This window comes from Gadus morhua, unplaced genomic scaffold (genome assembly GCF_902167405.1).
Source record: "Gadus morhua unplaced genomic scaffold, gadMor3.0, whole genome shotgun sequence".
In the NCBI taxonomy this organism is placed as follows: domain Eukaryota; kingdom Metazoa; phylum Chordata; class Actinopteri; order Gadiformes; family Gadidae; genus Gadus; species Gadus morhua.
Genome location: NW_021964150.1, coordinates 241,776 through 269,637, shown reverse-complemented (window position 1 = coordinate 269,637; position 27,862 = coordinate 241,776). Strand labels below are relative to the sequence as shown.

Below are 27,862 nucleotides of genomic sequence, written 5' to 3'. Positions count from 1 at the left end.
AATGAATAAACAGAAGAGAAACCGTCCTTGTTGGATAAAAGATTGTGCTAATATATAGAAAAATGTATCCGTAAGCCAACGTTAACAGCAAGTTACAAGTTAAGATGTAACAGCAAACTGACTCACAACGTATTTTGTGTGTGTGTGCATGCGTGTGGTAGTGAGAGAGACTGAGACTATTGATACACACACTTCCAAAAAGGAACTTTCGATGGGGAAGTTGCACAACCCAGCCGACGTTGAGGCAGTGTGCTTATTATGGACTTAATATTAACACCAGACGCCGACTCCAATCTAGTTGATCTGATAGCACATACAACCTGGATTCGAAATACCCACTAGGGTTTTGCAAATTATTTTTATTTATTTCTGCGTTTGCACTAGCAGACTGTTCCGACTTCGTGTGACGGCCAGCCTGCGGTGGCCCATATTTTCAGTTCTGAACACAGGATCTTTGTAGACCAATGGGCCTGGTTTGGTGGCTGGGAGTTGGACTACTCCTCGTCTTCGCCCAGGTGAGATTTCCTCTGACTTTTGTGTGAGCTCCACGACGCCATTCCTCTGTGCGTCCTATGCCCTACTTCGTACTTTTACATTTGACGCTGTCCAGTTGTTAAGTTTTAAATTCATAAACATTAAAATAATATAGCCTCGGCCTATTACATTTTCCATATTGCTCGCAGACCTTTTTGTTATTTCGGGTTTTTTTAGTGTGAATCTGCGTTACAAACTAATGTAATCATGTATTCTACTATACTAGTTTAACTAGTCATGTGTTCTAGTGTAACTAGTTTTGTATCTCAGCTTAATCAACATTTCAGTGGAATATGTGAAAACATTGGTAACCAACTAAACCTCATCACGTCGGTACAGGCCTATGAGCCTACATTGCATACATGTTGAATTGAAATACTATACATACATACATACATACATACATACATACATACATACATACATACATACATACATACATACATACATACATGTTGAAACACATAACATAAATGTTGAAAAACATTACATAGGCTACATGTTGAAATATCGTGTGCCTCCTGGACCATCCTGGGCTACAATGATCTCTCCTCAAACCATCAGATATAGGTTCCACTATAACTTATTCCCCTGAACGTATGTGCCTTTTCTTCTACAGGCTTGGGCATCAACTCCTGAAAAGCCAAAATGTCTGCCTGGTTTCAAGAAGGATTCTAACCTTTTCGAAGTAGACAGAAGACATCTTCATAGCAGACGTGTCCTTGGCAAAGGTAACAATGGTTTTCTATCTGCCGTCATGATTCTTGAGTACATACGGCAAATGTATATAGCTGGGCCTGGGCCTACCTATAATATAGACCCAGTTCAACTAGTATACTTTAGCTGGAAATAATTCCATACGACTAATGTAGTGCCCGTTCAGTGCACTTAGCTACAGACAGGGGAGTGGTGTATTGCTAGTTTTATGGCTCAACAACAGGGGCGTAGCCACATGGGTGGCCAGTCTGAAAAAATAAAATTAACAAATCCTCAACGGACATGGTCGAAAGAAAGCTGAAATATTTGCACTATTAGTTTGATCTAACTTTGACTTATTATTCTTATTTAAAGTGTTGTATTTTGACATTACGAATAAGTATTGCACTTAAAATACCCCCACCCCCCCCCCCCCCCCCCCCCCCCCCCCGAATCGAAACATTATGATGAGACTGAATGAGTATTGAAGTTGCCTTTCTCACAGTATTTCTTTTGTACAGTATACTAATTGTACGATAAGACAAAATATACGATTACAATGTGCAAATTGTTTGGACAAACATAAAGATGATTATTGGGGAATCATTTATTTTTAATGACCTGGAAGTTACTTGTTGTCAACACCCCCCAACGTCCAGGCTTGATGCTCTCATATCAGGGATGAGCAATGCCTCCTAATTTTCTTTTCAATTAGATACCAAAATATACCAATATATTTTATAGACAAGTATCCTGATGCTTTAAACTCTTCTTGTGAACACAATTACACTCATTATTTCGATTAATTGGTGAATTCTCAAAAACAACGCAAAATATGTAAGGGATAATGTATACGTCGGATGGAACTCCGCTCATTTACTTTTTTTAAGCTGATTTATTACATTATAAATTTGCCGTTTATTTTCTAATTTTTTCTTAACTATTATCAAGGGGGTCGTCAATATCACTGTTTCATGTAACGCCGGATGCAACCACTCCTTTCTACTACTTTCAGTTGGTTTCATTGAAGCCGTTTGGTCAACCTCTGACAATTCAACACATTGTAACCAATTCATTTTTTAAATCAATGAAAAGATCTACACACTTGTATCTTCAATAATATCCAAGCGAAATTTCGATAGCTTTAATACTTTTTTCAGAATCACAGTTTTAGTTTCATACCGGCATAGTTTTCAGTTGCTGTCATTGATTTTCTTTTGTCGCCAGAGCGTGAGGACATTCATGCACACACGCAATAGATCCGCCACATAACCGCGTTTATGGACACTTTTGATCCAATTAGAAGTGGAAGAACAGCTCAATCAGAATTAGAAATTATCAAATATACGCCTCAATCGGAATGATCCATACATCGATTAAATGGCGAACGATCCAACTGCATCGATGCAACGCCCAAACATCGATGCATATCACTGTATTATACGCTTTTATTTTGACAATCTCCTTGCGCGGGTGTTAATGAAACTATTTCTGCGCAAGTGCGCCTATCGGCTCGTATCCGTTCATCAGTAAAACGAGGCACATGTGTGAGCGCGAAGATGTCTAGTTTCGGTTTGTTTTGCCAGATTTCCAGTTTTTCCAGTCTAACGTGATTATAAGTAGCCAAATTTGGTGGGAAAAGTTGCTCTATCTGGCAACACGAATGGCTTATCTTAAAAGCCAAGATGATTCCGAGGGATGTTTTGTTTTTAGAAAGAAACTATCCACACAGATAGGTATGGTCTATGTTCAAAATGAAAGCTCTTTAATTTAATAAGCTCTTTAATTTAAGCCATAAAAAAACCTTTTGCACTGAAATGCAATGTGGACTTTTATTATTTGCATTAAAAATGGATTGTTTTGGTTTTAAATATCCGGAAGAGCAAAGAAATAAAATGAGGAAATTATAATTAAGTTTATGTGAGTTGAAGTGAATGTAAGAGGTTGTGTTAAATGGGCATAGGATATCGCCTCATATCAATCGCATATTCCTGAATCAAATCGAAATCGTATCGCGGCAGATTTTTTATATCGGCAAATATCGTATCGTTGTCTAATGAATCGATGTCTAACGAATCGCCACGTGTTTGGTGGGGCCGAGCCATGTTGTGTCTATGAAGTTTGTCTTATACTTTAAGTATCCGGGAAGCTTGACCCTCTCTCTAATGCTGCGCCCCCTGTTGATCCTTACTTCGAAAGAGTAAAAGGCACTTTGACGTCACGAAAAAAGAACATATCTGTGTTCGAATTGGAACTTTTTCACAGTTTGGCAGGCTCACACTAGCAATTTTCGGCTAGAACGCTAAGAAACATTCATTACTATTAAACTATCTCCCAACACACAACCATCTTGAATTTACATTTCTAATTAGTCATTGCGTTGGGTTGCTTTTCACCTAGTGTGCACTGGACTTTTCCTACTTGTGCATTCAACAATTCATTCATCCAGGCCAGATGTAGAATTTATTATAAATTAACCTCTTTAAAGTAACGATGTGACGTTAACTTAGCGTGGTTTTGAAGGCCACCTTTGGTTAGGCTACTGGTGCTTGGAAAACTATCTCGGGAAATGGGTATTTTAGCTCGGTTGCTGTGTTACACGACCTAAAAGCTGAGGCCAATTCAGTTTTTCTCACTACACGGAACCACTAACTGCGTTCACACCAAAAGCGAATCACGCTGCAAAGACGCTTTGGTCGCTCACAAAGTATCGCTGCGAATATTTCTGTTCGCTTTTGTCGCTCATGACGTACAATTCAATTTTGCACACGCATTTAAAGGAGCCGTATGCTTTTAGTACAGACAGCCATATCAAAGAGTGAACTCCCATACACTTTGGCCATATTGCAAAGACGGTTTTGCTTGTTGGATAAATGCTTTGACAGCAAGTAGGACAGTGATTCCCCTCCTATATATATATATATATATATATATAATATATATATATGTGTATATATATATAAAACTCCTAAAATGAAATTACAACTGAGAACAAAAAAAGGTTATATGCTGTAGTAGGCTAGTTAAAACATGTTTCACTGATCTGCATCTGCAAATCATGATCTGCACTCATTCGTCAAACAAATTGACATTGGCGCACATGGCTAATTTGCATACGTGCACAGGACTGGCTGGCTCCGCAAGGCAAATAATAGAACCTATTTATCCATGCCAATCTGTCTATCTATCTATCAACGCGTGTCTAGTTTTAATGTGATGTATTTTGTGTCCAGTCAGACTTGTCTCCCTTGTTCTATGTGGTCTTGTAGGCTACTGTCCTGTGTGAGCCGAATCACCTAAATTAATTCCCGACAATTTGTGTGTTGACTAGGCTATCTATCTATCTCGACTATTTAATTAAAAATGATTCACCTCAGGCTCCGTGAATAGTGGGGAATAGTGGGAATAGAGGGATAAAAGACAAGAGATATATCCCTTGTCATTTATCCCTCGTTTTGTCGAATAGTTTGTGTATGTGACGATTTCAAAAACGTGTTTTGTTTAAAGCATGACTACACGCGATTGGTTGGTTTGATTGGTGGTATGGAGAGCAAATGACAATGATTCCCGCTTAAATAAGAACGTTCTAGATCGCAAATATTTTCTATAAATACTCCTGCTTATCATCACTTTGATCAAAATCACTATGGATGTTGCACTCATTAACTATTGAACACACAACAGAAAACACAGCTGTCATTATCACTCTCACTGACAGCGATATATTGTTTCACTTCTTATGACAAATGTACTTATTGTAAGTCGCTTTGGATAAAAGCGTCTGCTAAATGGTCATTTGTCAGCTGTCTATCCTCCATTAAACTGCATTGAAGTGACACGTTTGTTCCGTGCATTATTATTTCATTATTATGCATGCATTATACCTTTGCACAACGTATTATTCCTTTGCACAACGTAGGCTATGTATTTTCGTAATTTGAAAACGATATTGTCCCATTCAGAGCAAGGAAGATTAGTATGCTAGGATCTCGGTTAGCAGGTATGTATCGCGCCTATTTTACAATAATCTCAAACGTTTCATTAACTCGCACACCAGACCAACCAACCAGGTGTGACACCTCCGCCCAGGCCAGAGCCTTTTTGTTGCGATTTCTGAAATGAAAAAGGCTCGGATCGTACAACACCGGGTGCCCAGTTACAGCCGCGATTCATTTTTCAGTCGACATTTTGTACATTCAGTAGGAACCAAAAAAAAAGTGCCGGTGTTCGGTGTTCCCTGGGATCCACGCAAGCAAAGAGCGTCTACATTCCGATTGGCTGTCAGTGTTTTGCCGCTGAAACGCGTCATAGTAATTTGCATAAAGTTTAGCCGTCTTCAACTTTTTTTGGTCGCTCTGGTCACTCACCTTTCGCCGCTGGTAGCGTTTGACGCTTGTGTCGCTTTGGTCGCTCTTGCCCATAGAAAGGGAATGACTCACTGAATGGTGATTTCGCAGCTCAATTCGCTTTTGGTGTGAACGCACAGTAAGAAGCCTATCTTTGTCTGTTTGAAAATAAATGGGTTAAATTCTTAACTTTCCCCTTTGAAGCTGCAGAGAAGCTTCAAATTCATCATCCCTTGTCTCTCACTGCGTTGGAATTTAGATAGTTGTTCACTCGAGAAGCACAAACTATTACTAGCTTACCTTCAACCTACCTCTGACATCTGATCTAAAGAATGTGCCTTACATTGTTGTTCAAGTTCAAGTTCCAGTGTTTTTATTTGTCACATACAATAAATTGAAGTGAAATGTTAAAGGGTCAATGCTCCACACTGTTGTTGGTGGTGAAGAGTAGTAGTAAAAAGAGACCAGCGTTTGGTTCAGTGCTAATTTCTCACCATTGCTCCTATTTCTTGTGTTTCGACTCAGGATTTATTCAGACGCAGTGTATAAAGGTTAACTTCTATTGTGCTGACATTTCAGTTGGTTTTGATGACTGCATGGCCCGTAAAAGATTCAAATTCGGCAGCAGCGACCGCCATTTCCATGTGGAACAGGACGGAACATTAATGGTAAGTGTGTGTTTTGAGATGCATAAATATAGCCTCTGTCCTAGTTTTGGAAGTAATGTGGTATTTTGTGAAGGTGACGAGAACTACCATGCATGGAAGAAAAAGGGCTTTCCTCATCTCTTCCCTGAATTCCTAGGGGCAAAAATGTAGTACAATAATCAGGGTGCAACTCCATGGCAATGGCCATCATCACCCTGGACGTCACCCCATGAAAATTCAGGCACATCAGAATCCAGGAAAGGAACAGCAAAAGAGGGCAAATGTGGACCCTTCCAATAAGAAAGAGCTATCTTTGTGGTCCCAGTCATAAAAAACAGTTTATTTTCTGAGATGTATATCATTGTTTGCGATGCCAATTTCTCAACATTAATTCTCTTCTTTTCTTTTTGCAATTCCATCCTTCCTATTTTAAATTCAACATTAATCCTTGAACTCCTTTTAGGTTATTCAAAACCTGCCAGTTTTGCGCTTTCTTAACTTTTCTAAGAGGCGGAAGAGAGCCTGGGTTATCCCTCCTCTTAACATTCTGGAGAATGATAGGGGGCCCTACCCCAAACTAGTGGCCCAGGTAAGATGATGTTAGGCTACTTTTTAACTTGAACTACATGTGAAGATTCAGAACTTAACAATATCGAAATCCAAAATGAAAGGTATTGAATTACCATTCAGTCTTACCAGGGTAAGAATGTTTTTTATGCATTATCTTCCTTTTAGATTCGTTCTGATCGAGATAAAGAGTCAAGAATGGAGTACAAGATAACGAGTTACGGAGCAAACGGCCTCTTCATTATCGACAGAAACACCGGCCAGCTTTATGTGACCCAGCCCCTAGACCGGGAGAGGAAATCCCAGTACATGGTAGGGAAAACCTGCTGGCCAAATTAAAATGTGTCAATATGCACGACCCTTGCATGTAAAATAATCAATATTTATCTATGCAGTTAGACGTTCATGCCAACGTAGCGAGCATGGTGAACGCTGCGGCTGAGTCAACCATGGCCGTCATTGTAAATGTCCTCGACGCCAATGACAACAAACCAGTCTTCACCCAAGATCCCTATGTCGCAGAAGTTGAAGAGGCTGCAGCGATAGGTAACGCCACGCAGAGGAAATCAAAACCATTTCTATAGAATGTGTCGACTTGCAATTTGAGATTAATCCTCCGATGACTTAATTACAATTAGACAACTAATTTTAATTAAGACAACTGCTCTACCTCCTGACCTAAGCCAACCCCATATTTATTAATTAAAAACCACCACCACTTACTAGTTAAATGCTTTTAAAATGTAACTATTGGAATAAACATGGAACAGAATGAATTGAATGCACCTGAATCATAAATCACACTGCAGCTTATGATTGGAAGCTTATATTTTGTGCCCATCTCTGCAACGCACGCTTCTCTTCATAGTCGATTTTTTGGTTATTTTTTTGGATTAATTAAGTCTATAAAATGTGCTTTCTTTATCTGACAACCCGCACTATGCTATAGTTCATATGAATATCCATGTACAACATATTTAAATTGAACTGAAGCATTAAGCAGCAAATCTTATTTGTACTTGATAAATTATTTTAACAATTGATTTATTAAAATTAGAATTAATTAATTGTCGGGGGGGGGGGGGGGGGCAAAGGGAACTTATCGATTAATCGACTTATCGTTGCAGCCCTACTCTACATCCTAATTGTTTTCTAGATGTGACCACCTACTACAACTGGAGCGCTTCATGTTTTTGTAAATCCATTCTTTCGGCTTTCCCCTGTCTTTCCCCTGTCTTTCCCTTGCAGACTTTGAAGTGATTACAATCAGAGCCACAGATCTGGACGACCCAAATACTGATAATGCTGAAGTCCGGTATAACATTTTGAGCCAGGAACCAAAGTTTCCCTATGATGATTTGTTTGCCATAAACCCTGTTAGTGGAGCCATCCTAGTCAACCGCCCTGGGCTCGACAGAGAGGTACGGATTTGTATTAATTTATCCACGGCAGTCATTTTAAGTAGAAAGGTTTCCATTTGCACAAATATTTTACTGAAAATGGACTTCAATCTGTATATTTTTCTGCAGAATTACCCTCTGTACACTCTGGAAGTAGAAGCTGCAGACATGAGAGGAGAAGGCCTGACTGTTAGAGGGCGTGTTATCCTCACAGTTACTGATAATAACGACAATGCCCCGGCCTTTGAGATGGCTCAGGCAAGTACACGTGTGAAGACCTTTCCTTCTTTATGGAACCAGACCCATTTCTTCTATCGATTTTCGGCTCGTGACGTGTCGGTATCAAACCGCTTGGAGACTCTGACTTGACTTCGACTCGCCTCTTGTGAGAATTATTCAAGGCTCAACTGCTTTGAGGCTGAAGTCTTGCTTGAGAAAACAATTTGCTCTGATTCTAAGGGCTATGGTAAATTGTCATTGCCCAGTGCCCTCCAAGATAAAGCACATGGCTAATAGGCTTATTGACTTTGTAATGTGACTGTCTAGTATTCAGGGTTTTTCCCGAAAATAGTTTTGCTAAGGGGGATCAGAGAAAATGCCCTGATTGTTCAGAAATTAGGGGGAGTTGTGGACTGGAACGACTGGGACGATCCCTGGTCCATTTATAGTGGTGTTAACTGAAAACCAAAACGCAGAAACAATAGCGTTAAAGTGTGCTTCATAGACGTGATCCCTGTTCAGGTTTCAGCAGTCCACACAAACCCCCAGTACAGAACTTCATGGGTCCAAAATGACGGACCCAAACCCGAATTAACCCCTAAGATGATTATGCAAACTGGACAATTCCAGGCTATCCATTCAGTTCCAATTCACATATTGGGCAAAATTGAATTGCATCATTATTTTATGGTTTATATGGTTACATTTTATTTTCCTTTATGGTAAAAAATGCACAGTATGAGGCCAGTGTCCCAGAAAACAAAGTGGGAGCGCTGGTTGTGAAGATGTCTGTAACGGATCGGGACGAGCTTAATTCTCCAGCCTGGAACGCAAAGTTTCAAATTGTTGCTGGAGATAAGAATGGCCAATTTGCCATGGAAACCGGAACTGGCAAGCAAGAAGGAATCATTACAACTGTGAAGGTGGGGATGAATCTTGAGTATTGGCATAAGAAAACGGTTCTGTACACGATACTACAAAATACGTTAAAATGTACCAATATTTGATACAAATCTCTACATTTGAATCAACTAATCAAAACCTCTATTTAGGGTCTGGACTATGAGATGACCAAGACCTACACCCTGCTTGTGACCGTTGAAAACGAGATTCCCTTTGCCTTCCGCCTTCCGACAGCCACTGCCACGGTGGTGGTTTCTGTAGGAGATCTGAATGAGGCTCCTGTGTTTAGTCCAACCATTCAGGTTGTGAAGAGGAAGGAAGATCTCGCAGTTGCCAGTGAAATTGTGCGGTACACCGCAACCGACCCTGACACTGAACGCAGTCAGATAGTCTCGTAAGTTAAAATCGTTAGTTTATTTAACGATTACTTTCCATTTCTCAAACAACCACTTTTATTTTATTTTTTTGGGTCATGAAGCATTTGCATGTCACTTTTCACTTTGTATATCCAGGCAAAAGATCATGAAGCATTTGCATGTCACTTTTCACTTTGTATATCCGGGTATAAGATCATGAAGCATTTGCATGTCACTTTTCACTTTGTATATCCAGGCAAAAGATCATGAAGCATTTGCATGTCACTTTCCACTTTGTATATCCAGGTACAAGATCATGAAAGACCCAGCGCGGTGGCTCAGTGTGAACCCGGACACGGGTTTGATTAAAGTGAAGAAAGGCATGGACAGAGAGAGCCAATACGTTCAAGACGGCAAATACACTGCCCTGATAATGGCATATGACGATGGTATGTAGGAATTTTAAAGATTCATTATGTTTAAGAAATATTGGTGCAAAGTACAATTACATTTTCGCGTTTATGATGTATTTGATTTCTTTTTCTTTTAAGATGTTTCCCCAGCCACTGGTACAGGAACCCTGGAAATAGAACTAGAAGATGTTAACGACAACATCCCTTCAATCAATGAGCGCATCATTAAGGTGTGTGTGTGTGTGTGTGTGTGTGTGCGCGCGTGCGTGCGTGCGTGCGTGCGTGCGTTATTAAGCACATGTTTTCTCTACCTTCATCAGGTTTGCAATACGGAATCTGCCCCTCAGCTGCTCTCTGTGACGGACGCCGATGGGCCAGACTTTGCTGCACCCTACACGGTATCACTAATGGGCAGGTCCAAGAATAACTGGACTGCTACGATGGATGACACAGGTTTGTACTTCTACTTTTTACAGGGACATAAATGTTGGAATAATTGTAATGGTATGGGGTATTATAGTGAACTGTTGATCTACCATGATTAATGGATACGTGAAGTAGCTCTTATTGTAAATTGATTGACATTTGAACATAATCCATTATATTTATGGGACAGACCCTGTTCACAGCTTAAAAATAATTAAAATGATGGTGTCTGGATTTATCTTTCTCATCCTTCCCTCTTTCTTTAATCTAGGAACAGGGATAATCCTGACATTAATCAGGGCCCTTCCCATGGGAGACTACGATGTAGTCCTGAGAGTGGCAGACAACCATGGTCTAGAGCAAGACAACATTGTCATGGCCACAGTTTGTGACTGTACAGGAAATGAAGTGACCTGCAAAGTTGGGATCCGTGAGGGAGGCATTGGTCTGCCGGGCCTTCTAGTAAGATCAGGAGCTGTTCTGCTGCTGCTATGTAAGTTTGTTTATAAAATAAGACAGTCACAAAACGTTCCTTCAACTCGTGATTTCAATTCTTTTACTCTTTTTTTTTTACATTTATTTTTTGTAAAGAAGACAACATTTGAACTTGCCGACATCCCCTTAAAGGGTAATTCCGGTGTAAAATGGATTTGGGATATGTTTTGTATGATAACGAGTTGAAACGTTCGTTTTGGAGCACAAAATAGAATTCCGCATATAGACGCTTTCTTCAGATGGCTGCTTTTAGCCGATTCCTTCAAAACACTACAAACTTGGAACGATGGGGGAACTGGTTATGGTAAAAACTAAATCGCTATTTTAAACCACCTAAACACTTCTTTGGTAGTAAAATAAGGGTCTTAACATATAAAACAAGGCATTGAGAACTTTGAGAAATGGCGTTGACGGGGGATCTACTGATGGTAGAAAATGTCCTTTTCTAGAAAATGTCCTTTTTAATAAACAATCCGTACACAACGCCACCAATGCTTCGTTTTGTATGTTAAGACCCTTATTTTACTACCAAAGAAGTGTCGGGCTACTTTTAGCCTTTTAAGAGGTTTAGAATAGCAATATACTTTTTACGATAACCAGTGCCCCCATCGTTCCAAGTTTGTAGTGTTTTGATGGGATCGGCCGAAAAGCGCCAACAGAAGATATACGTTTTTTGTGCTCCAAAACGAACGTTTTAGCTCGTTATCATACAAAACATATCCCAAATCCATTTTACACCGGAATTACCCTTTAAAACAGCCAAAAGCTAAATAAGCTTTGCCTATTATGCCATGATTGTTTTTTGGCCTATTTGGACTCCAATCATATCAATAAACATGAAGTCATCGGGGTACTTCAGTTTGGTCAGCTGAATCACCATGAGGCCAGCCCTCAAAATATCCTTAAATGGGTTAAGTAACTTTCTGGCAGCTTCCAAGGGTGAGGAGGGGACTGCATGTGGTGGGGGTTTCTTGTTTCTTTGCCTTGCTGCCTTTTAAAGAATGGGACATTGTAGTCATAAGTATTAACCAAATCACCAGGAAGGCACTCGTGTCTTTTGGACCACAATATAACTTGCTGGCTCTCATGGCAATTTCCTTTTCAGCTCTGGCACCAACATTGGTTAAATTTTATGAATTTTTACAATGATGTAATACTGTGGACAGGGCTACAGTTATATTAATGCATAGCTATACATGTCGAGACACATCCTTTGCTGAATGAGGACACTGGGATGCTATTAATGATTGAAAAGTAAATTCAGCAACTTGCCCGTCTGATCTAATAAGACGACTGTTTTATCTCTGCAGTGCTGGCATTGCTGCTGCTAATATTCATCAGACGCAGAGGTGGAGAGCAGAATGAGCCTTTACCACCAAATGAGGACATCAGGGAGAACATTTACTACAACGATGAAGAAGGGGGAGGAGAGGACCACCAGGCACGGTCCCGATATTGGCTCAATTGATCAAGAAATCTGTTTAAAAGTGATGATGTAATTGTTGTTTAGGATGGCTGTTTTTACTTCTGTTGCATTTATTAAGTTTACCTGCTGTGGTTTGACTTCAATTTTTTTCTTTAAGGATAATTATGATCCGAGTGTGCTCCATCGTGGTCCGGAAAACCGCCCGGAGGTCTTCCGGAATGACGTCATGCCATGCTTCATGCCTAAAGCCGAGTATCGACCTCAGCCTGCCAATCCTGAAGACATTGGCAAATTTATTGATGATGTGAGTCAATCGTGATATTAAGTGTAATTTAATTTCATGATTCTTCTTCAAAATTATTGCTTTATTAAAAAGCATCAAAGCAAGTTACTTAAAGCATCGGTTGGTGTCATTTACTTGAGTTTCACAGAAAATGTTTACACCCTAATCTGGCCTTTCCTATGCTTCTAGCTAACTTGTCATATCAAGCTTATAGCTGGTCATGGTGAATGGAAAAAAAGTTTTACTCCACCGTATGCTACTGTTGTATTTGTCAAGCAAATGGAGATCTCTCTGTTTGAATGTAATGATGCAATGGACCCACTATATTGTACGCCCTCTTCAGAACCTGACGGCAGCAGACCGCGACCCGCTGGCGCCCCCCTCACACTGTTGATCTATCCTGGGTTTTCTTTTCAATTCTTATTTGCTGGCACTGATTTATATTTGTAAGTTGATGAAAATGTTATTTTTTTCTCTTAAGTTGGCTTTAACATTTTATATTGAAGCTTTTTTCATTTTTCAAGTATGACATCAATGATGTTCTGTAAGAACTGTTTTTTTAAAGCTTTTTTTAAAATTGCAAATTCATTATTTTCCTAGGATGTTTTTCAACTAGATAGATAGGATGACGAAAGTAAAGGGGACATTACGGGGAACGTTTTGAATACATTTACTTGCAAAGTTTGTTGGTGTAATCAAGCCGAAATAAAAAAAGAATATGCTAATCTGAGAATGCAATTTCAGTAACAGTACATTAGTTACTCTATAAACCAACCGTAGATTATAAAGCATTATCTCAAACGGTAACATTTATACATAATACTGTACACCAGTTGTAGGCCCATCCTGCCCCGTCTTCCTCTGCTCTCATCTCCTCCACTAGAGGGCAGTCACGGCCTGTGAATGCAGAGTGACAGTAGGAGGGGTTATCTCCTCTGAGCCATAAAGTGGGAGGGGTTATCTCCTCTGAGCCATAGATTGGGAGGGGTTATCTCCTCTGAGCCATAAAGTGGGAGGGGTTATCTCCTCTGAGTCATAAAGTGGGAGGGGTTATCTCCTCTGAGCCATAGAGTGGGAGGGGTTATCTCCTCTGAGTCATAAAGTGGGAGGGGTTATCTCCTCTGAGCCATAGAGTGGGAGGGGTTATCTCCTCTGAGCCAAAAAGTGGGAGGGGTTATCTCCTCTGAGTCATAAAGTGGGAGGGGTTTTCTCCTCTGCTCATAGCTGCTCATGTTAAAATGGGGCGTCTTTATGAGTTCATGAACCCTCAAATTCGCATATCATTACGGCTCTGGCCAAGGCGACTCTGGACCAATAGTCTATGAATGGAGTTTGTTTATTCTTTCTAAGTCATTAGTACTGATATCAAATAAATCCCGTGGTCGTCTGAAAGAGAAAGTGACTCTTTCCTCCGCGTGGGTTCAGACGAGGCGACGCGGGCTGGATATCGGTTTACTAGACTGAACATTTATCAATTACTGCTGAAGTCTAATGTGACAGGATATATATACACACTGTAGGTCCTCTTGTACCAGGAAACTACGTAGATGGGGTCTCTCCGGTCATAGGTTGGGCCTCAGGAGCCGGATTCTGCCCCTCAGTGTTCTCAGAGCAGCTGTCAGAAGAACCTGGGATGTAGCAGAATGGGAGGAGGTGAGGTCATGAGATAGATGTATCTAGATCTATAGAGCTGTATAGTCCATTGAGCTAGATGTATCTAGATCTATAGAGCTGTATAGTCCAGTGAGATAGATGGATCTAGATCTACAGAGCTGTATAGTCCAGTGAGCTAGAGGAATCTAGATCTATAGAGCTGTATAGTCCAGTGAGCTAGATGGATCTAGATCTATAGAGCTGTATAGTCCAGGGAGCTAGATCTATCTAGATCTATAGAGCTGTATAGTCCAGTGAGCTAGATGTATCTAGATGCTTCCAGATCTACAGAGCTGTATAGTCCAATGAGCTAGACAAGTCACCAAGGTCTCTGTATTGGTAGTAGCATTAATCATAAGAGAAGAACTGCAATAAAACAAATTTCACTCACCAACTGGTTTGTGACGCTTGTCTGAATCTAAGGATGAAGAGAAATGATTAGTGTTGTATAAGTGGTGAATACCCTCATGTTATTATACTTTCATATTCTTAATGCCACAACATCTCTGTGGACATTGGAGAAGGTTCATCATTCAGAGGTGGAGAGGTTTCTACCACCAGACCTCCAGTGTATGAAGAAAACCAATCAGATTCTAGGAAGGGGACAGGAAGTAAGAGCAGGTGGAGATCAGGTGTTTGTCCTCCTGGAGAGTTTAATCCACTCACCGTTCCTCTTCTGGGACACAAAGACTCCAACAACAGCAGCAGCAACAACAACAGCAGCAACAGCGACACCAACGAGGATGAAAACAAGGAGGTGACTCTTGTCTTGAAGGTAAATCAAGAAAATAAAATCAGGTGTGTAATAATAGATGTTATTACAGACCCTCCCCGTCCAGCCCTCCATCATTGAACCACATGTCTACGGTCACGTGATGCTACACAACGTCAGGGTAACTATTCCTCTAAATTGTGTTCTGGAGCTCAGGGTCACTCAGGGACTGATCTGAGCCTAGCCCTATTCATGTAACTCATTTACCCACAATCCACCACCTCCATCCCCTCCAACACCAGTCTTACCCCCGTTGGTCCTGATGAGGGCGGGGTCCAGGGGGGTGGAGATGTCCTCGATGCCTTTCAGCTGGACCACACACTCGTACCTCCCCCAGTCCTCCTGTGGGACGGCCGTGAGGTCCAGGTCCCCGCTGACCTGGAAGGTCCCGTCGTGGTTGGGGAGGACCTCCCCGGGGTCCACCTGCTCATGGAGCTCCTGGCCGTCTCTCCTCCAGAACACCACCACCCTGTCAGGGTAGAAGCCTGGAGCATGGCACACCACTGGGGAGGAGAGACACCCGCGGATGCTCTGGAGAGAGAGGGGGGGGGGGGGGGGGGGGGGGGGGGGGGGGGGAGAGAGAGGGGTGGGGGGGAGAGAGTGGGGGGAGGGAGAGGGGGATGGGGGAGGGAGAGAGAGAGAGACAGAGACAGAGAGCCCGGTCGTCTGTCTGTGGTTTCTTTCTACAACCGACACAGAGCCCCCCCCCCCCCCCCCCCCCCAACCAAAACCCAGGGAGGAGGTCCCAGAATAATATCAGAGAAACATTTGTTGCTCTATTTTTAATTTCTGATTAATATCTTATTATTCTTAAGGCACTGATGGAAGCATTAATCACTAATAAAACAAGAAATCATCGGCTGAACACACGAGAACATTCAGTTGGATCCACCGAGTTGTTTATTGCAATTATGCTTCACTAACAAATGAGACAGAAAAATAGTCCCTTACATGTACACCATAAACACAAGGACTGAAACAATAGAAGCAGCAGACTTTACAAATCATCAACAGGTGAGCACGTATCTTTAATAACTGAACATGTTCTGCAGCCACTTGGTTCCAAACGGAACCCAAAGAAATCAAGATTCAGCCTAAAGTAATTTACAACATGCAACATTATCCCATTGACCTCTTGGTTATTAAGAATAAAACATAAAATCTGCTTTTAATCAGGTTGTAAATCAGGATTATGACAACAATTATGATATAAGAGCCCTTAAGACCAAAACTGGTGAAGTCTGAAAATATACAAAGATGAACCATCAATAGGTATTTTATATACATTACAAATAATAAATGTGCTTATCTAACTATGGGAGATCTTAAAAGTATTTTCATGGTTTATCATGCTATACTTTGACAGACAGACAGACAGACAGACAGACAGACAGACAGACACAATGTAATTGTGTGCAAACACAGACACTGAGTCATCAGTCCTCTCTGTGCGTGCGTGCGCGTGTGTGTCCTCCTCCCCCGCGCCCGTTTTCTTTTTCTATAACCCCCCCCCCCCCCCCCCCCCCCCCCCCCCCCCCCCTCTACCCCTGAGGGATCACAGAGACGCTGCCCCCCCACACCACTACCCTCACCCCCGGGAGGAGGTCCTCCTGGGTGAAGGAGGAGCAGAAGGTGTGGATGTGTGTCAGTGTGTCTGAGGACCCTCCTCCACCTGGGGACACTCTGTAGAAGGACAGAGAGCCAGCAGGCCGGTCCAGATACACTCCTACTCTGGTGGAGCCAGCGGGGGGGAGAGGGAGGGCTGTTGGTCTACTGTTGTACCAGGCAGTGTAACAACCACCATAACAATTAAGAGCCCAGGACTTGTTGTTCAGTCCAAGCTGGCTGACTTCACCCTCTCCTCTCCTTGTGATTCCTCTGTATGTCACTCCTATATCAACCCCTCCTTCCCACTCTACCTCCCAGTAACAGCGGCCAGTCAGAGCCTCTCTACCCAACACCTGGAGCTGGGAGTCAAATCTGTCTGGGTGATCCAGATACGACTGGTCCTCTTCAACCCGCGTCACCTTCCTGTTGTCCTCAGACAGAGAGAGTTCTCTGCGGGCCGTGTTGGGGTCCAGTGTGAGGTCACAGGCATCTGAGGGAGAACCAGACATGATGAGCTGCTGAACCGCTCTTCATCCTCATCATCATCACTAGTACTGTTCTCCTGCGCTCTATGTACATATACATAGATATGAACACATACATGCATATACATATGTACACATTCATAGATACACACACCCCAACAACAACGTTATGAAAACAACAACAATATTATGAACAGATCAACAACAAACATCTCTCCTTGGATCCAGGCTGCTCTTCTTCTTTTTATTCTCTTTCAGACTCTTTTTGTGATCGCTCTCTCTTCTTCTTCAGCCCCTCATCCCTCTCCCCCCCTCATCCCTCTCCCCCTCAGCCCCTCCCCCTCACCAACCCCCCTCACCCCCGCTTCCCCTCCCCCTCACTGCGCCCCTCAGCCCGGTCACCCCCCCTCCCCCCCACAGCCCCCCCTCCCCCTCACCGGCCCCTCAGCCCGGTCACCCCCCCTCCCCCTCTCCCTCAGCCCCTTCATCCCCCCTCCCCCCTCAGCCCGGTCACCCCCCCCCCCCCCCAGCCCCCCCCCCCCCCCCCAGCCCCCCCTCAGCCCTGTCCCCCCCCAGTCCTCCCCCTCAGCCCGGTTGCCCCCCCCTCAATGTAACAATGTAATACCTGCTGGGTTTTATACAAGTAGGTTTAACTGTGATGGTCGACAGTATTAATATACGGAAGATACATGAGGTCAGCCATCATCTTCATTCCCAGTAGGATGTGACCTCACTTCCTGCTGTGTGGATGGACTTCCCGTCTCAATAGTGAGTGTGTGATGTGATGAATCAAACAGACACTTACACTTCTTTAGAGCTGGTTTCAGCCTCCACACTCCACCGTGCTCCACACTGGGGGGGAAACAAAGTGAGAGCAGCATGTTGAAACATTCACCTTCATCATCTGTTGTCTCATCATGTTCTACACAACATGAGTGACAGCTGCCTCTTCAAACCACTTCATCTAGCAGCATGAATCCTTGAAGGAGACTTTGTCCCTGAGTGGTGAGCTGTCCTCTCCATACCTGAGAGTGTCCAGTCTCCAGAGTGGATCCTCCAGTCCAGCAGAGAGCAGCGCAGCTCCAGAGTCTCCTGGGTGATTGTAGCTCAGGTCCAGCTTTCTCAGATGGGAGGGGTTGGAGCTCAGAGCTGAGGCCAGTGAAGCACAGCCTTCCTGTGTGACCAGGCAGCCAGACAAGCTACACACACACACACACACACACACACACACACACACACACACACACACACACACACACACACACACACACACACACACACACACACACACACACACACACACACACACACACACGTAAAATCCTGTGTTTTTCCAGTCTGCCAACCACTTAGTGAAAGTCCTACTCCAAACACAGGTGGCGTTGCCTTGATGACGTAGAAGGTCCTTTTATGAAGCACTTCCTGGTCCATTGTAGGGACCATATTTGAGGATAAAGAATTACTGGATATTAGGGGGTTACAAAAAAATGTAAACGTTTACACGACCCCTACTTTTTCGTGTACACGGTTAACCGTTTCTTTATTAATGAATGGACCGCAGTCGCGCTATAGGGGGATTATTTGTTTATCGATGCGCGAGCAGAATGATCGCAAAAAATAACTTTTGTTTGACCGGTTGCCGTGGTTATCTCCATGTGGTTCATTTGCAGTTGCGGTGTTAATTAGGATGTTATCTGCTTACTGTTACATTAAACTGTTATCAGAAAACGCGGTTATATGCTAGTATAGACCCTATAGTATCGGTGGTATAAAGGCTGGGACGGATTTCAAATTATAAATATGTACACTTTATGTTGAAAGTATAGACCGTCGCTATTCCCATTGAAACTAATGGTGCGGTGATTATTCTTCAAAACGAGAGCTGGTAAATTGGGAAAAATGAATTAAACTGTAATCAGACAACGCGGTTATATGCTATAGACCAGTGGTTCTCAATCTTTTTTGAGCAAACCTGACCTTACCCTGATCCTCTGCCCCCCCCCCCCCCATCATTTATTTTTAATAAACTAACAACCCCACTCACACTCGTGTTATATTGCTTAAAGCTATTAATGCATCGTTTTTCATTGATTTTGCGGTGGTCACTAGTAGCAATGAATGCCCTCTGAGTCGGTTTTGGTGAAAGAAATATTAAAATAGTCATGACATGCAAATGTCTCACTTCTGATTGGCTAACGGCACTGTCCATCACTGTAATAAACCCAATTAAACTTCCAGAGCGACCAGAGAGAGAGACTAGAGGGACAGAGAGAGAGAGAGAGAGAGAGAGAGAGAGAGAGAGAGAGAGAGAGAGAGAGAGAGAGGCCTCGTCTCCCGTCATCCTTGACCGGGACCACGGCACTCCCGCGACTCCCGCCGTGCCCCGTGAACGAATGAATGAATGGCCCGGGAACCACGGGCACCGCGGCCCGGGCAACTTGGGCCCCACGAAAACAGATCGCGCACAGAGGGGGGGGTTGGGTTATGTTACGCAGGGGTTACCAATTTGTTGATATTTTCATCTAGTGTTGAACAGTGCACAATGAACAGTGAAGGTAACAAACTCTTAAAAAAGAACGTGAATTTGAACAAGTGAAAAATGAACTAATATATATAATAATATATTGAACTAAACTTGAAGTAACATCTATCAAGTGTAAACATGCACAACACAATATGTCAGTTTGGCGCGTTTGTGAGGCCACAGAATAGGCTACATTTCATTTTAATCAGTGGGAGCCCTGTGCTAGTTTCCCTGCAACAAGAAGGTTCCATCTGGGGGTGATGGAAGACAGTGTTTGATATGTCCAATCGATTGCAGAATTTTGTTTTAGTTGCAGTCATTGCGGAAAACCCGGCCTTGCATCGGTAGGCCTACGTGGTGGGAAATGGAAGCAACGTTATCAGCGCTTTTACGGATATCTCGGGATATTCCGCTTTGGTTTTGATTCAAAAACCCGCAAGAGAGGTTTGCTCAAACACACTTTTAAGACCACCATCATTTGCTGTTTTGATCTTCCTCCTGCACTGACAAGTGGTTCGGGACATTGACTTATGGGTTGCGGATCCACTCATTCGTTCGCCTTGGAACTTTGGAGGATGGGAAGTGAGGTTTGAATTCCTTTGAAAGCGCAACAAGGTGATTGCGCACCAGCTGCGAGAGAATGTGCCCTGCCTCAGTCTCTCCCAAAATCCCCACTAATGTTTGGAACATATCGAATACTCCCCTGTCCACTCGTTGTCCCCACTAATCAAGCTTGGCTTTAAACGCAGCAATTTTATCTGCCAGTTTAAAGACAGTCGTCATTCTCCCCTCTGGAGTGTCAGGTTGAGCTGAGCTCATAGTGTGACACTACTGTTGAACTGAACAAGTGAAGTGAGCTTAAGCTGCGCGCGCAGCCGCTGAAGCCAATACGTGTTGAGGACGGGACAGACAGACAGTTATGCCTAAGAAAAGAAGTTATGACCTTGCCAAAAATGCAAACATGTTATATGCAATCTAACAACTGCATATAGACTTATGGCATGTAAAAGAGTGACAGTATTGCGAAGTAAATTGAGTTTATTAAGTTTGCATGTATTTTGCATGATTATTATTATTTATTTTTTTATATATTTTCTTTATCCATGTCGTAGCCTACTAACCTACGGCCTGGTTAGGAATGTCCCGCAGCCCGGTACCGGGCCACGGCCCGGTGGTTGAGGATCGCTGCCCTAGAGTATCTGTGGTATAAAGGCTGAGACGAATATCGAATTATAAACATTTAAACGTTATGTTGAAAGTATGGACCGTCACTATTCCCATTGAAACAATGGCGCGGCGATTATTATTATTTTTTTACGGTTTTTCGCTTACTTATTTTTCCTAAATAGTTTTGATTTACTAACCGGTTACACGTGTACACGTGCACACCCCCACTGGATATATTAAGCTTTAAAACACGTTTTGAGTGACAATTGCAAGTTTCAAATCATTTTTTTTATATCTTTCCAGAGACCCTCTAAAATGTTTCTGATGAGGCTTTCAGGGGGTCTGAGGTGTCCAACTAGGGGTAACACCCTCCAAAGACCCCCTGCACTAAACTATCACCGTCCCGTATATGGGGGACAGTGGGGGGGGCAATATAATTATATTTTGTGGTCATTTTTATTTTTATAATTGATAGGTTGCAGGCATATGGATGTATTACAATATCCACCTAATCAAAAGGTGTTACATCTCCAATGATACAGAATCACGGATGTGGTCATCACAGGTACTGAGTTATAAGCCGAGTTATATAACCGTCCTCTGATGTGGAACTTGTGGTGTAACTGTTTGACCATTGAGTAAAACTGACCTGAGAGTTTCCAGTGTACAGTGTGGACTCCCCAGTCCAGCAGAGAGCAGCTTCACTCCTGAATCCTGCAGATCATTGGTACTCAGGTCCAGCTCTCTCAGGCTAGAGGAGTTGGAGCTGAGAACTGAGGCCAGAGCTTCACAGCATCTCTCTGACAGATGACAGCCATTCAGCCTGCACACACATAACACAAGATCATCCGACAAGGTACCCCTAAGGTGTATTCGAGACCTGTTACAGAAGTGGTACTGCTCCTCAGTAGGGAGACTTAGTGATATTATAAAATATCAGGTGGGGAGTGTTCTGCCCCCAAAATTTGTTTTTGCTCGAGACGGCTAGTGGTTGATAATGGTATTGCATGAGTGAGTTGTGTTTTGGCTCTCCTGGGTTACCCTAGTTAGTTATCTCGTTTAATGCAGCATTCCATAGAGCACAGTGTAACCCAGGTTACTAGGCCTTATCAGAAGACCAGTTTCAGTTAATTGATTAGATCAATAAATTAATAAGATAGATAAGATAAATAGATAAATAAATAGGGTTTGTTTTAAAATAATCTTCCATAATATGAATAGGATTTATGATTTAAATCCTAAATATGTCAATAAAAAGATTAATATACATAAGGTTATTTATATCGGTTTAAAAATAATATTTTGTTCATTTCAAATGTGGCGAATGTGCCCTTCTCAAAATGTACAAGATTCGGGTGACATGAGGAGTTCACCTAAGATAACGTAGCGTAGCCAATCAGACACCGTCAAGGTGTACATGCCGTTTCTCTCTTTCTCTATGCCGGACCGTTGTCGAGGTGGCGGCATGCAAACTTTCTCTTGAAGGAAATTATTGTTGCGAGAGCCAGATATATCCCAACGTTTGAATAATTATCGGAAGCGCAGAGAACAAAGTTTTTTGTTGTTGCTTTGGTTGATTAATGGACCTTGTTTGTCCGGAGTGTGTGTGTGTATATGTGATGTTTGAGCCTCTGTATGGATTCCTGGTGAGATCTGCATGAAGATTCTTCTCCCGCTGGGATTTCTCCCATCTCTGTAGAGGTAGTGGGGAACCTCAGTGGTAGTGGCGAGCTACCGAAACGAAGGACTGTTATTTTGTTACCAATATTCTGATTTTCCCAGTGGCTGGATATATTGAGAAACTGGTTGATATCTCATGTTTTTTTTTTTTACTTCTTTAAATCTACACAATATAGCTTTCTAAAACGTACTTGTTGATTGTGTGAGTCCTTTACTCTGTCACTCAATGCATATTGCCAATACCCCTTTCTCCTATAGCGAACTAGACTTCTGATTTTCTGGCCCACAAGTTAATTAATGCACTGATAATTACATCTGTATCTCCCAGTCTTTACCATCGAGAGTTAGAGCTGATGCTGGTTACAACAGCATGTCAGTTCCTTCTCTTTTTGGTTGTCCAGAGAAAGTCTTAGTCCGTAAGTATTAATGTTTAAAGCATTTGAATCATTTCTGTGGCTTAACAATTATGTTTATTTAATTTCGGAATGATTAGATTTACTTATAAATCGCCAATGCTAATTTCGGTAGCATTTCCGATTGAATTACAGTGTAAAATTAGCATTGAAGCTAGCGGGATTACAAAGTCTGATGTTGATGGATACTCTTGTTTAATGCTATTGCTTAGCTTATCGTAGCTTTGTATATTTTTTTAACCACTCTTCTTGAGAAAATTAAAAAAGGCCCATCTGTCACCTCAGATCCTGGGGAACTTCTACCGCTGCATCATTTAGAGCATCCTTACCAACTGTGTCACAGTATGGTATGGCAACTGCTCTGTCTCTGACCGGAAAGCACTGCAGAGGGTGGTGAAAACTGCGCAACGCATCATTGGTTCCTCACTCCCCTCCATCGAGGCTGTCCAGAGCAAGCGATACCTGCAAAATGCGCGCGGCATCTGCAAGGACTGTTCTCACCCCAACCACAGACTGTTCACCCTCCTCCCCTCCGGGAGGCGCTGCAGGTCTCTCCGGATCCAGGTTTAGGGGAAGCTTTTTCCCTGCGGCTGTCACCCTCCTAAACTCTAACCCCCCCCACCCCCCCCTCAGTGTCTGCTCCCCCCGCGGCCATTCATTGTCCTAGTCCATGCTAGTTGACTGAGCAATTATCCCTCTACCAACACCCATAGTACTCTATTTTATTATACTATATTTATATTTATATTTACTGCACTTATTATACCTCTATGCTGCTCTGATACTGTATAATTCATGTACAAACTGCACTTTACTGCTCCTTTGCTCCTCCGGTTGGTCACAAAACCTCATTGGATTGGATTCATAAAGTGAATCCAATCCAATCCAAAGTGATGCTGAGGCGCTGGCGGTAAAAACAGAGAAATACCCCCTATGCAATCAAAACATTAACAACTTATTAAAAGTGAGTGAATCTGTTCACATGTATGGACACAAATGGATGGTACGTGACCAAGGACATTCTCAAGTCTAATAAAGGGCTCCGACCACATTTGTTAGGGTGCCACCCAATTAAAAAGTTATTGGCACCAGTAGAAAATGTGCCTAACCCCTGAGAGGACATATTCTACTGAATAATTTAGACCCGTTAACTTTCTGGAGGTAAATCTGCTCAATGTCCTCTGATGTAGAACTTGTGGTGTAACTGTTTGAGATATTGAGTGAAACTGACTTGAGAGTTTCCAGTCTACAGTGTGGAATCCCCAGTCCAGCAGAGAGCAGCTTCACTCCTGAATCCTGCAGATCGTTGGAACTCACGTCCAGCTCTCTCAGACTACAGGAGTTGGAGCTGAGAACTGAGGCCAGAGCTTCACAGCATCTCTCTGTCAGATTACAGCCATTCAGCCTGCACACACATAACACGATATGTTAGGGACTGTGATTAGAATGACCTACATCTTTTACTTTAAACTCAATGGAGAATGTGTGTAGCAACCAATGATGTTATAGTGGCCAATTAAGTAATAAATGGCAATAACATAAAAATGTAAATGTAATAAAGCCAATAACTTAATAACTTTCCAACAATGTAATAAAGTTGTTGAGCCAATAACGTTATAACTTTTTGCCAATAATGTTATAACTTATTACGTTATTGGCTGCTTACTATTATTATAACAGAACCCTAAGAGTAACGTATAAATCCAAATTCCCTCTTTGCTCCTTTAAGGCATCATCTGGAGGGGGTATGAGGGTGGAGGGGTCACTGTTAGGTCAGATATTTAAGCGTTTGATGCAAGATGCAATAATAAGGCTAAGTGTGACAAATTCTCTCCAGAAATTGAAAATAAAATAAAGAGATACCTAATTTATTGCATTATTGGCTCAGTTATTACATTTTCTTAATATTTTTTATACAAGGCCAACAACGTAATAACCAGCCAATAAGGTAATAAGTTATAACATTGTTGGCAAAAAGTTATAAAAGGTTTAATAAGATATGTTTGAACTACATTAGATCCTTAAATGTTAATTTAATAATCTGCGTAACTTTTACTTTTAACGTAATTAAGTTATTGTCTTCATTTTATTAGAAAAGTGGGTTAGTGGGTTTATTATAATACATGATATTAGTGAACCTACAGATATGTTTTGTTAGTTATAACTTATATATTCTACTATCAGGTATATTGTGTTGTGTATTGTCATACATTATTATGAGTAAACCTACAGTGATCTTTTGGAGGCTTTGATCACTGGCAGCAGCATCAGAAGACCCTTCTCTGAAGCTTTGTATTTCTTCAGGTCAAACATGTCCAGTTCCTCTTCTGATGTCAGTAAGATGAAGACCAGAGCTGACCACTGAGCAGGAGAGACATGCGTTTCGAAGAGACTTCCTGATGTCAGGGACTGTTGGATCTCCTCCACTAGAGAACGGTCGTTCAGCTCATTCAGACAGTGAAACAGATTGATGCTTCTCTCTGGAGAGAGATTACCGTCTAACTTATGCTTGATGTAAGACACTGTTTCCTTGTTGGTCTGTGAGCTACTTCTTGTCTGTCCCAGCAGACCTCGTAGGAGAATCTGATTGGTCTCCAGAGAGAGGCCCAGGAGGAAGCGGAGGAACAAGTCCAGGTGTCCGTTCTCACTCTGTAAGGCCTTGTCCACAGCACTCTGGTAGAGGAGGAGTTCATCTTCACTGGAGGTTGGTGGTTCTTCTGAGAGCAGATTGACACCATTGTGGATGAAGGACCAAAAGACATAAAGAGCAGCCAGAAACTCCTGGAGGCTCAGATGGACAAAGCAGAACACCTTGTCCTGGTACAGCCCACACTCCTCTTTAAAGATCTGGGTGAACACTCCTGAGTACACTGAGGCTGCTCTGATATCAATGTCACACTCTACCAGGTCTGCCTCGTAGAAGATCAGGTTGCCTTTCTCCAGCTGGTTAAAAGCCAGTTTTCCCAGAGAAACAATGATCTCCCTGCTCTGTGGAGTCCAGTGTGTATCTGTTTCAGCTAACCGACGATACTTCCTGTCCCCCTGTATGGACTGAACCCTCAGGAAGTGGCTGTACATCTGAGTCACGGTCTTGGGCGTCTCTTCTCCTATCTGGGATGTTTTGAAGATGTCCTCCAGGACTGTAACAGTGATCCAACAGAATACTGGGATGTGACACATGATGTGGAGGCTTCGTGATTTCTTGACGTGGGTGATGATTGTGCTGGCCAGCTTCTCATCTTTGAATCTCTTCCTGAAGTAGTCCTCCTTCTGTTGGTCGGTGAACCCTCTCACCTCTGTCACCATGTCAACACAATGAGCAGGGATCTTATTGGCTGCCGCAGGGCGTGTGGTTATCCAGACGCAAGCAGAGGGAAGCAGGTGGCCCCTGATGAGGTTTGTCAGCAGCATGTCCACCGAGGTGGACCTTGTCACATCATTCCATATCTTGTTGTTCTGGAAGTCCAGAGGAAGTCGACACTCATCCAGTCCATCCAAGATGAAGACAACTTGGAACCGGTCGTATCTGCAGATTCCTGCTTCTTTGGTCTCAATAAAGAAGTGATGAAGAAGTTCCACCAAGCTAAAATGTTCCCCTTTCAGTAAATTCAGCTCTCTGAAAGTGAGGAGAAATGTAAAGTGTATGTCGTGGTTGGCTTGTTTTTCAGCCCAGTCCAGGATGAACTTGTGTGTTAAGATGGTTTTACCAATACCGGCCACTCCAGTTGTCATTATTGTCCTGATTGGTTGATCGTGTCCAGGTAAGGGTTTAAAGAGGTCTGCACATTTGATTGGTGTTCCTTCATTGGCTGGTTTCCTGGAAGCGGTTTCAATCAGTCTGACCTCATGTTCCTTGTTGACCTCTCCACTGCCTCTCTCTGTGATGAAGTTCTCTGTGTAGAAGTCATTCAGAGGTGTTGAATGACCTGCTTTAGCGATTCCCTCAAACACACACTTGAACATCTTCTTCGAATGAGTCTTGATTTTATGTTGGCACTCGACAGCAGCAGCTCCTAAATGAGAAAAAAAACAGTAGACATCAGTTAGTGGATGGTGGCATCAGTTGGAACATGTCAATATTTCCTGTTGAATAATCAATTTCATGATATTTAGTGGCTTCATTACTTGTGGTCAGAGAAGCTGGTTGTGACAAAGACTGCATGTTACAGAATCAAAATGTTCAGGACATTTCGTTTTTCCACAGCAATATGATTGTCTAATGATAATACTAATGATAATGAATTTGTGTAAAATGAAATGCTGATATCACAAGATAGTGTTGCATCTCTTCCACTGAGTTATTCTGCTGTTGATCTGCAGCTTATGTTTAATATTCTTATTAATTATAATAATATTAATAATTACATTGAATAACATTTTATTTCAAGGCACCTTTCATGACACCCAAGGTCGCCTTAAATTCATAAAACAATCTAGGGTCACAAACAGCAAGAGCTGCATCGTCAACAGCATTATCAAAACAAGACATAAGACCCATGTAGGAGGAGGTAAGAACAGCAGTGAGGAGACCCAGGTAGGAGGGGGTAAGAACAGTGAGGAGACCCAGGTAGGGGGGGGTAAGAACAGTGAGGAGACCCAGGTAGGAGGGGGTAAGAACAGCAGTGAGGAGACCCAGGTAGGAGGGGGTAAGAACAGTGAGGAGACCCAGGTAGGAGGGGGTAAGAACAGCAGTGAGGAGACCCAGGTAGGAGGGGGTAAGAACAGTGAGGAGACCCAGGTAGGAGGGGGTAAGAACAGCAGTGAGGAGACCCAGGTAGGAGGGGTAAGAACAGTGAGGAGACCCAGGTAGGAGGGGGTAAGAACAGCAATGAGGAGACCCAGGTAGGAG

General features: G+C 42.5%; 2 protein-coding genes and 1 long non-coding RNA gene across 5 annotated transcripts; 1 reads left to right on the top strand and 2 right to left on the bottom strand.

Moving 5' to 3' along the window:
- Positions 1-223: 223 nt before the first annotated feature.
- Positions 224-13,436, top strand: LOC115539360 (cadherin-1). 3 transcript variants are annotated; one of them, XM_030350385.1, is made up of 17 exons: positions 225-515; positions 1,178-1,265; positions 6,156-6,244; positions 6,687-6,812; positions 6,959-7,102; positions 7,186-7,336; positions 8,039-8,211; positions 8,320-8,448; positions 9,147-9,332; positions 9,462-9,706; positions 9,975-10,117; positions 10,220-10,311; positions 10,402-10,534; positions 10,779-11,000; positions 12,313-12,443; positions 12,586-12,732; positions 13,055-13,436. In XM_030350385.1, the coding sequence occupies exons 1-17, from the start codon at positions 465-467 to the stop codon at positions 13,103-13,105; spliced, it is 2,301 nt and encodes a 766-aa protein (XP_030206245.1). In that variant the 5' UTR covers positions 225-464; the 3' UTR covers positions 13,106-13,436. The 3 variants fall into 3 exon arrangements, with proteins under 3 accessions (XP_030206246.1, XP_030206245.1, XP_030206244.1); XM_030350384.1 differs by having other exon boundaries at positions 226-515; positions 1,154-1,265; XM_030350386.1 differs by lacking the exon at positions 13,055-13,436 and having other exon boundaries at positions 224-515; positions 1,154-1,265; positions 12,313-12,497; positions 12,586-12,703.
- Positions 13,437-13,590: 154 nt separating this feature from the next.
- LOC115539373 (uncharacterized) lies at positions 13,591-15,423 on the bottom strand. The gene is made up of 5 exons (XR_003975855.1): positions 15,385-15,423; positions 15,031-15,132; positions 14,756-14,782; positions 14,244-14,339; positions 13,591-13,608 (listed from the first exon to the last, which is right to left on the bottom strand). It is a non-coding gene; the product is annotated as an uncharacterized LOC115539373 (long non-coding RNA).
- LOC115539355 (NLR family CARD domain-containing protein 3-like) lies at positions 15,419-26,174 on the bottom strand (the record flags this gene model as incomplete). The annotated part of the gene is made up of 5 exons (XM_030350378.1): positions 25,244-26,174; positions 24,245-24,418; positions 21,652-21,743; positions 16,682-16,746; positions 15,419-15,667 (listed from the first exon to the last, which is right to left on the bottom strand). Coding segments are annotated over exons 1-5 (1,428 nt in total), but the record flags the coding sequence as incomplete, so codon positions are not given.
- Positions 26,175-27,862: the final 1,688 nt, after the last annotated feature.

Excerpts from the sequence above, each read along its gene's own strand:
- LOC115539360 (XM_030350384.1), top strand. The coding sequence starts at position 465 with ATGGGCCTGGTTTGGTGGCTGGGAGTTGGACTACTCCTCGTCTTCGCC. Across the intron at positions 7,337-8,038 it reads TGAAGAGGCTGCAGCGATAG|ACTTTGAAGTGATTACAATC; the intron begins GTAACGCCACGC and ends TTTCCCTTGCAG. Across the intron at positions 10,312-10,401 it reads TCAATGAGCGCATCATTAAG|GTTTGCAATACGGAATCTGC; the intron begins GTGTGTGTGTGT and ends TACCTTCATCAG.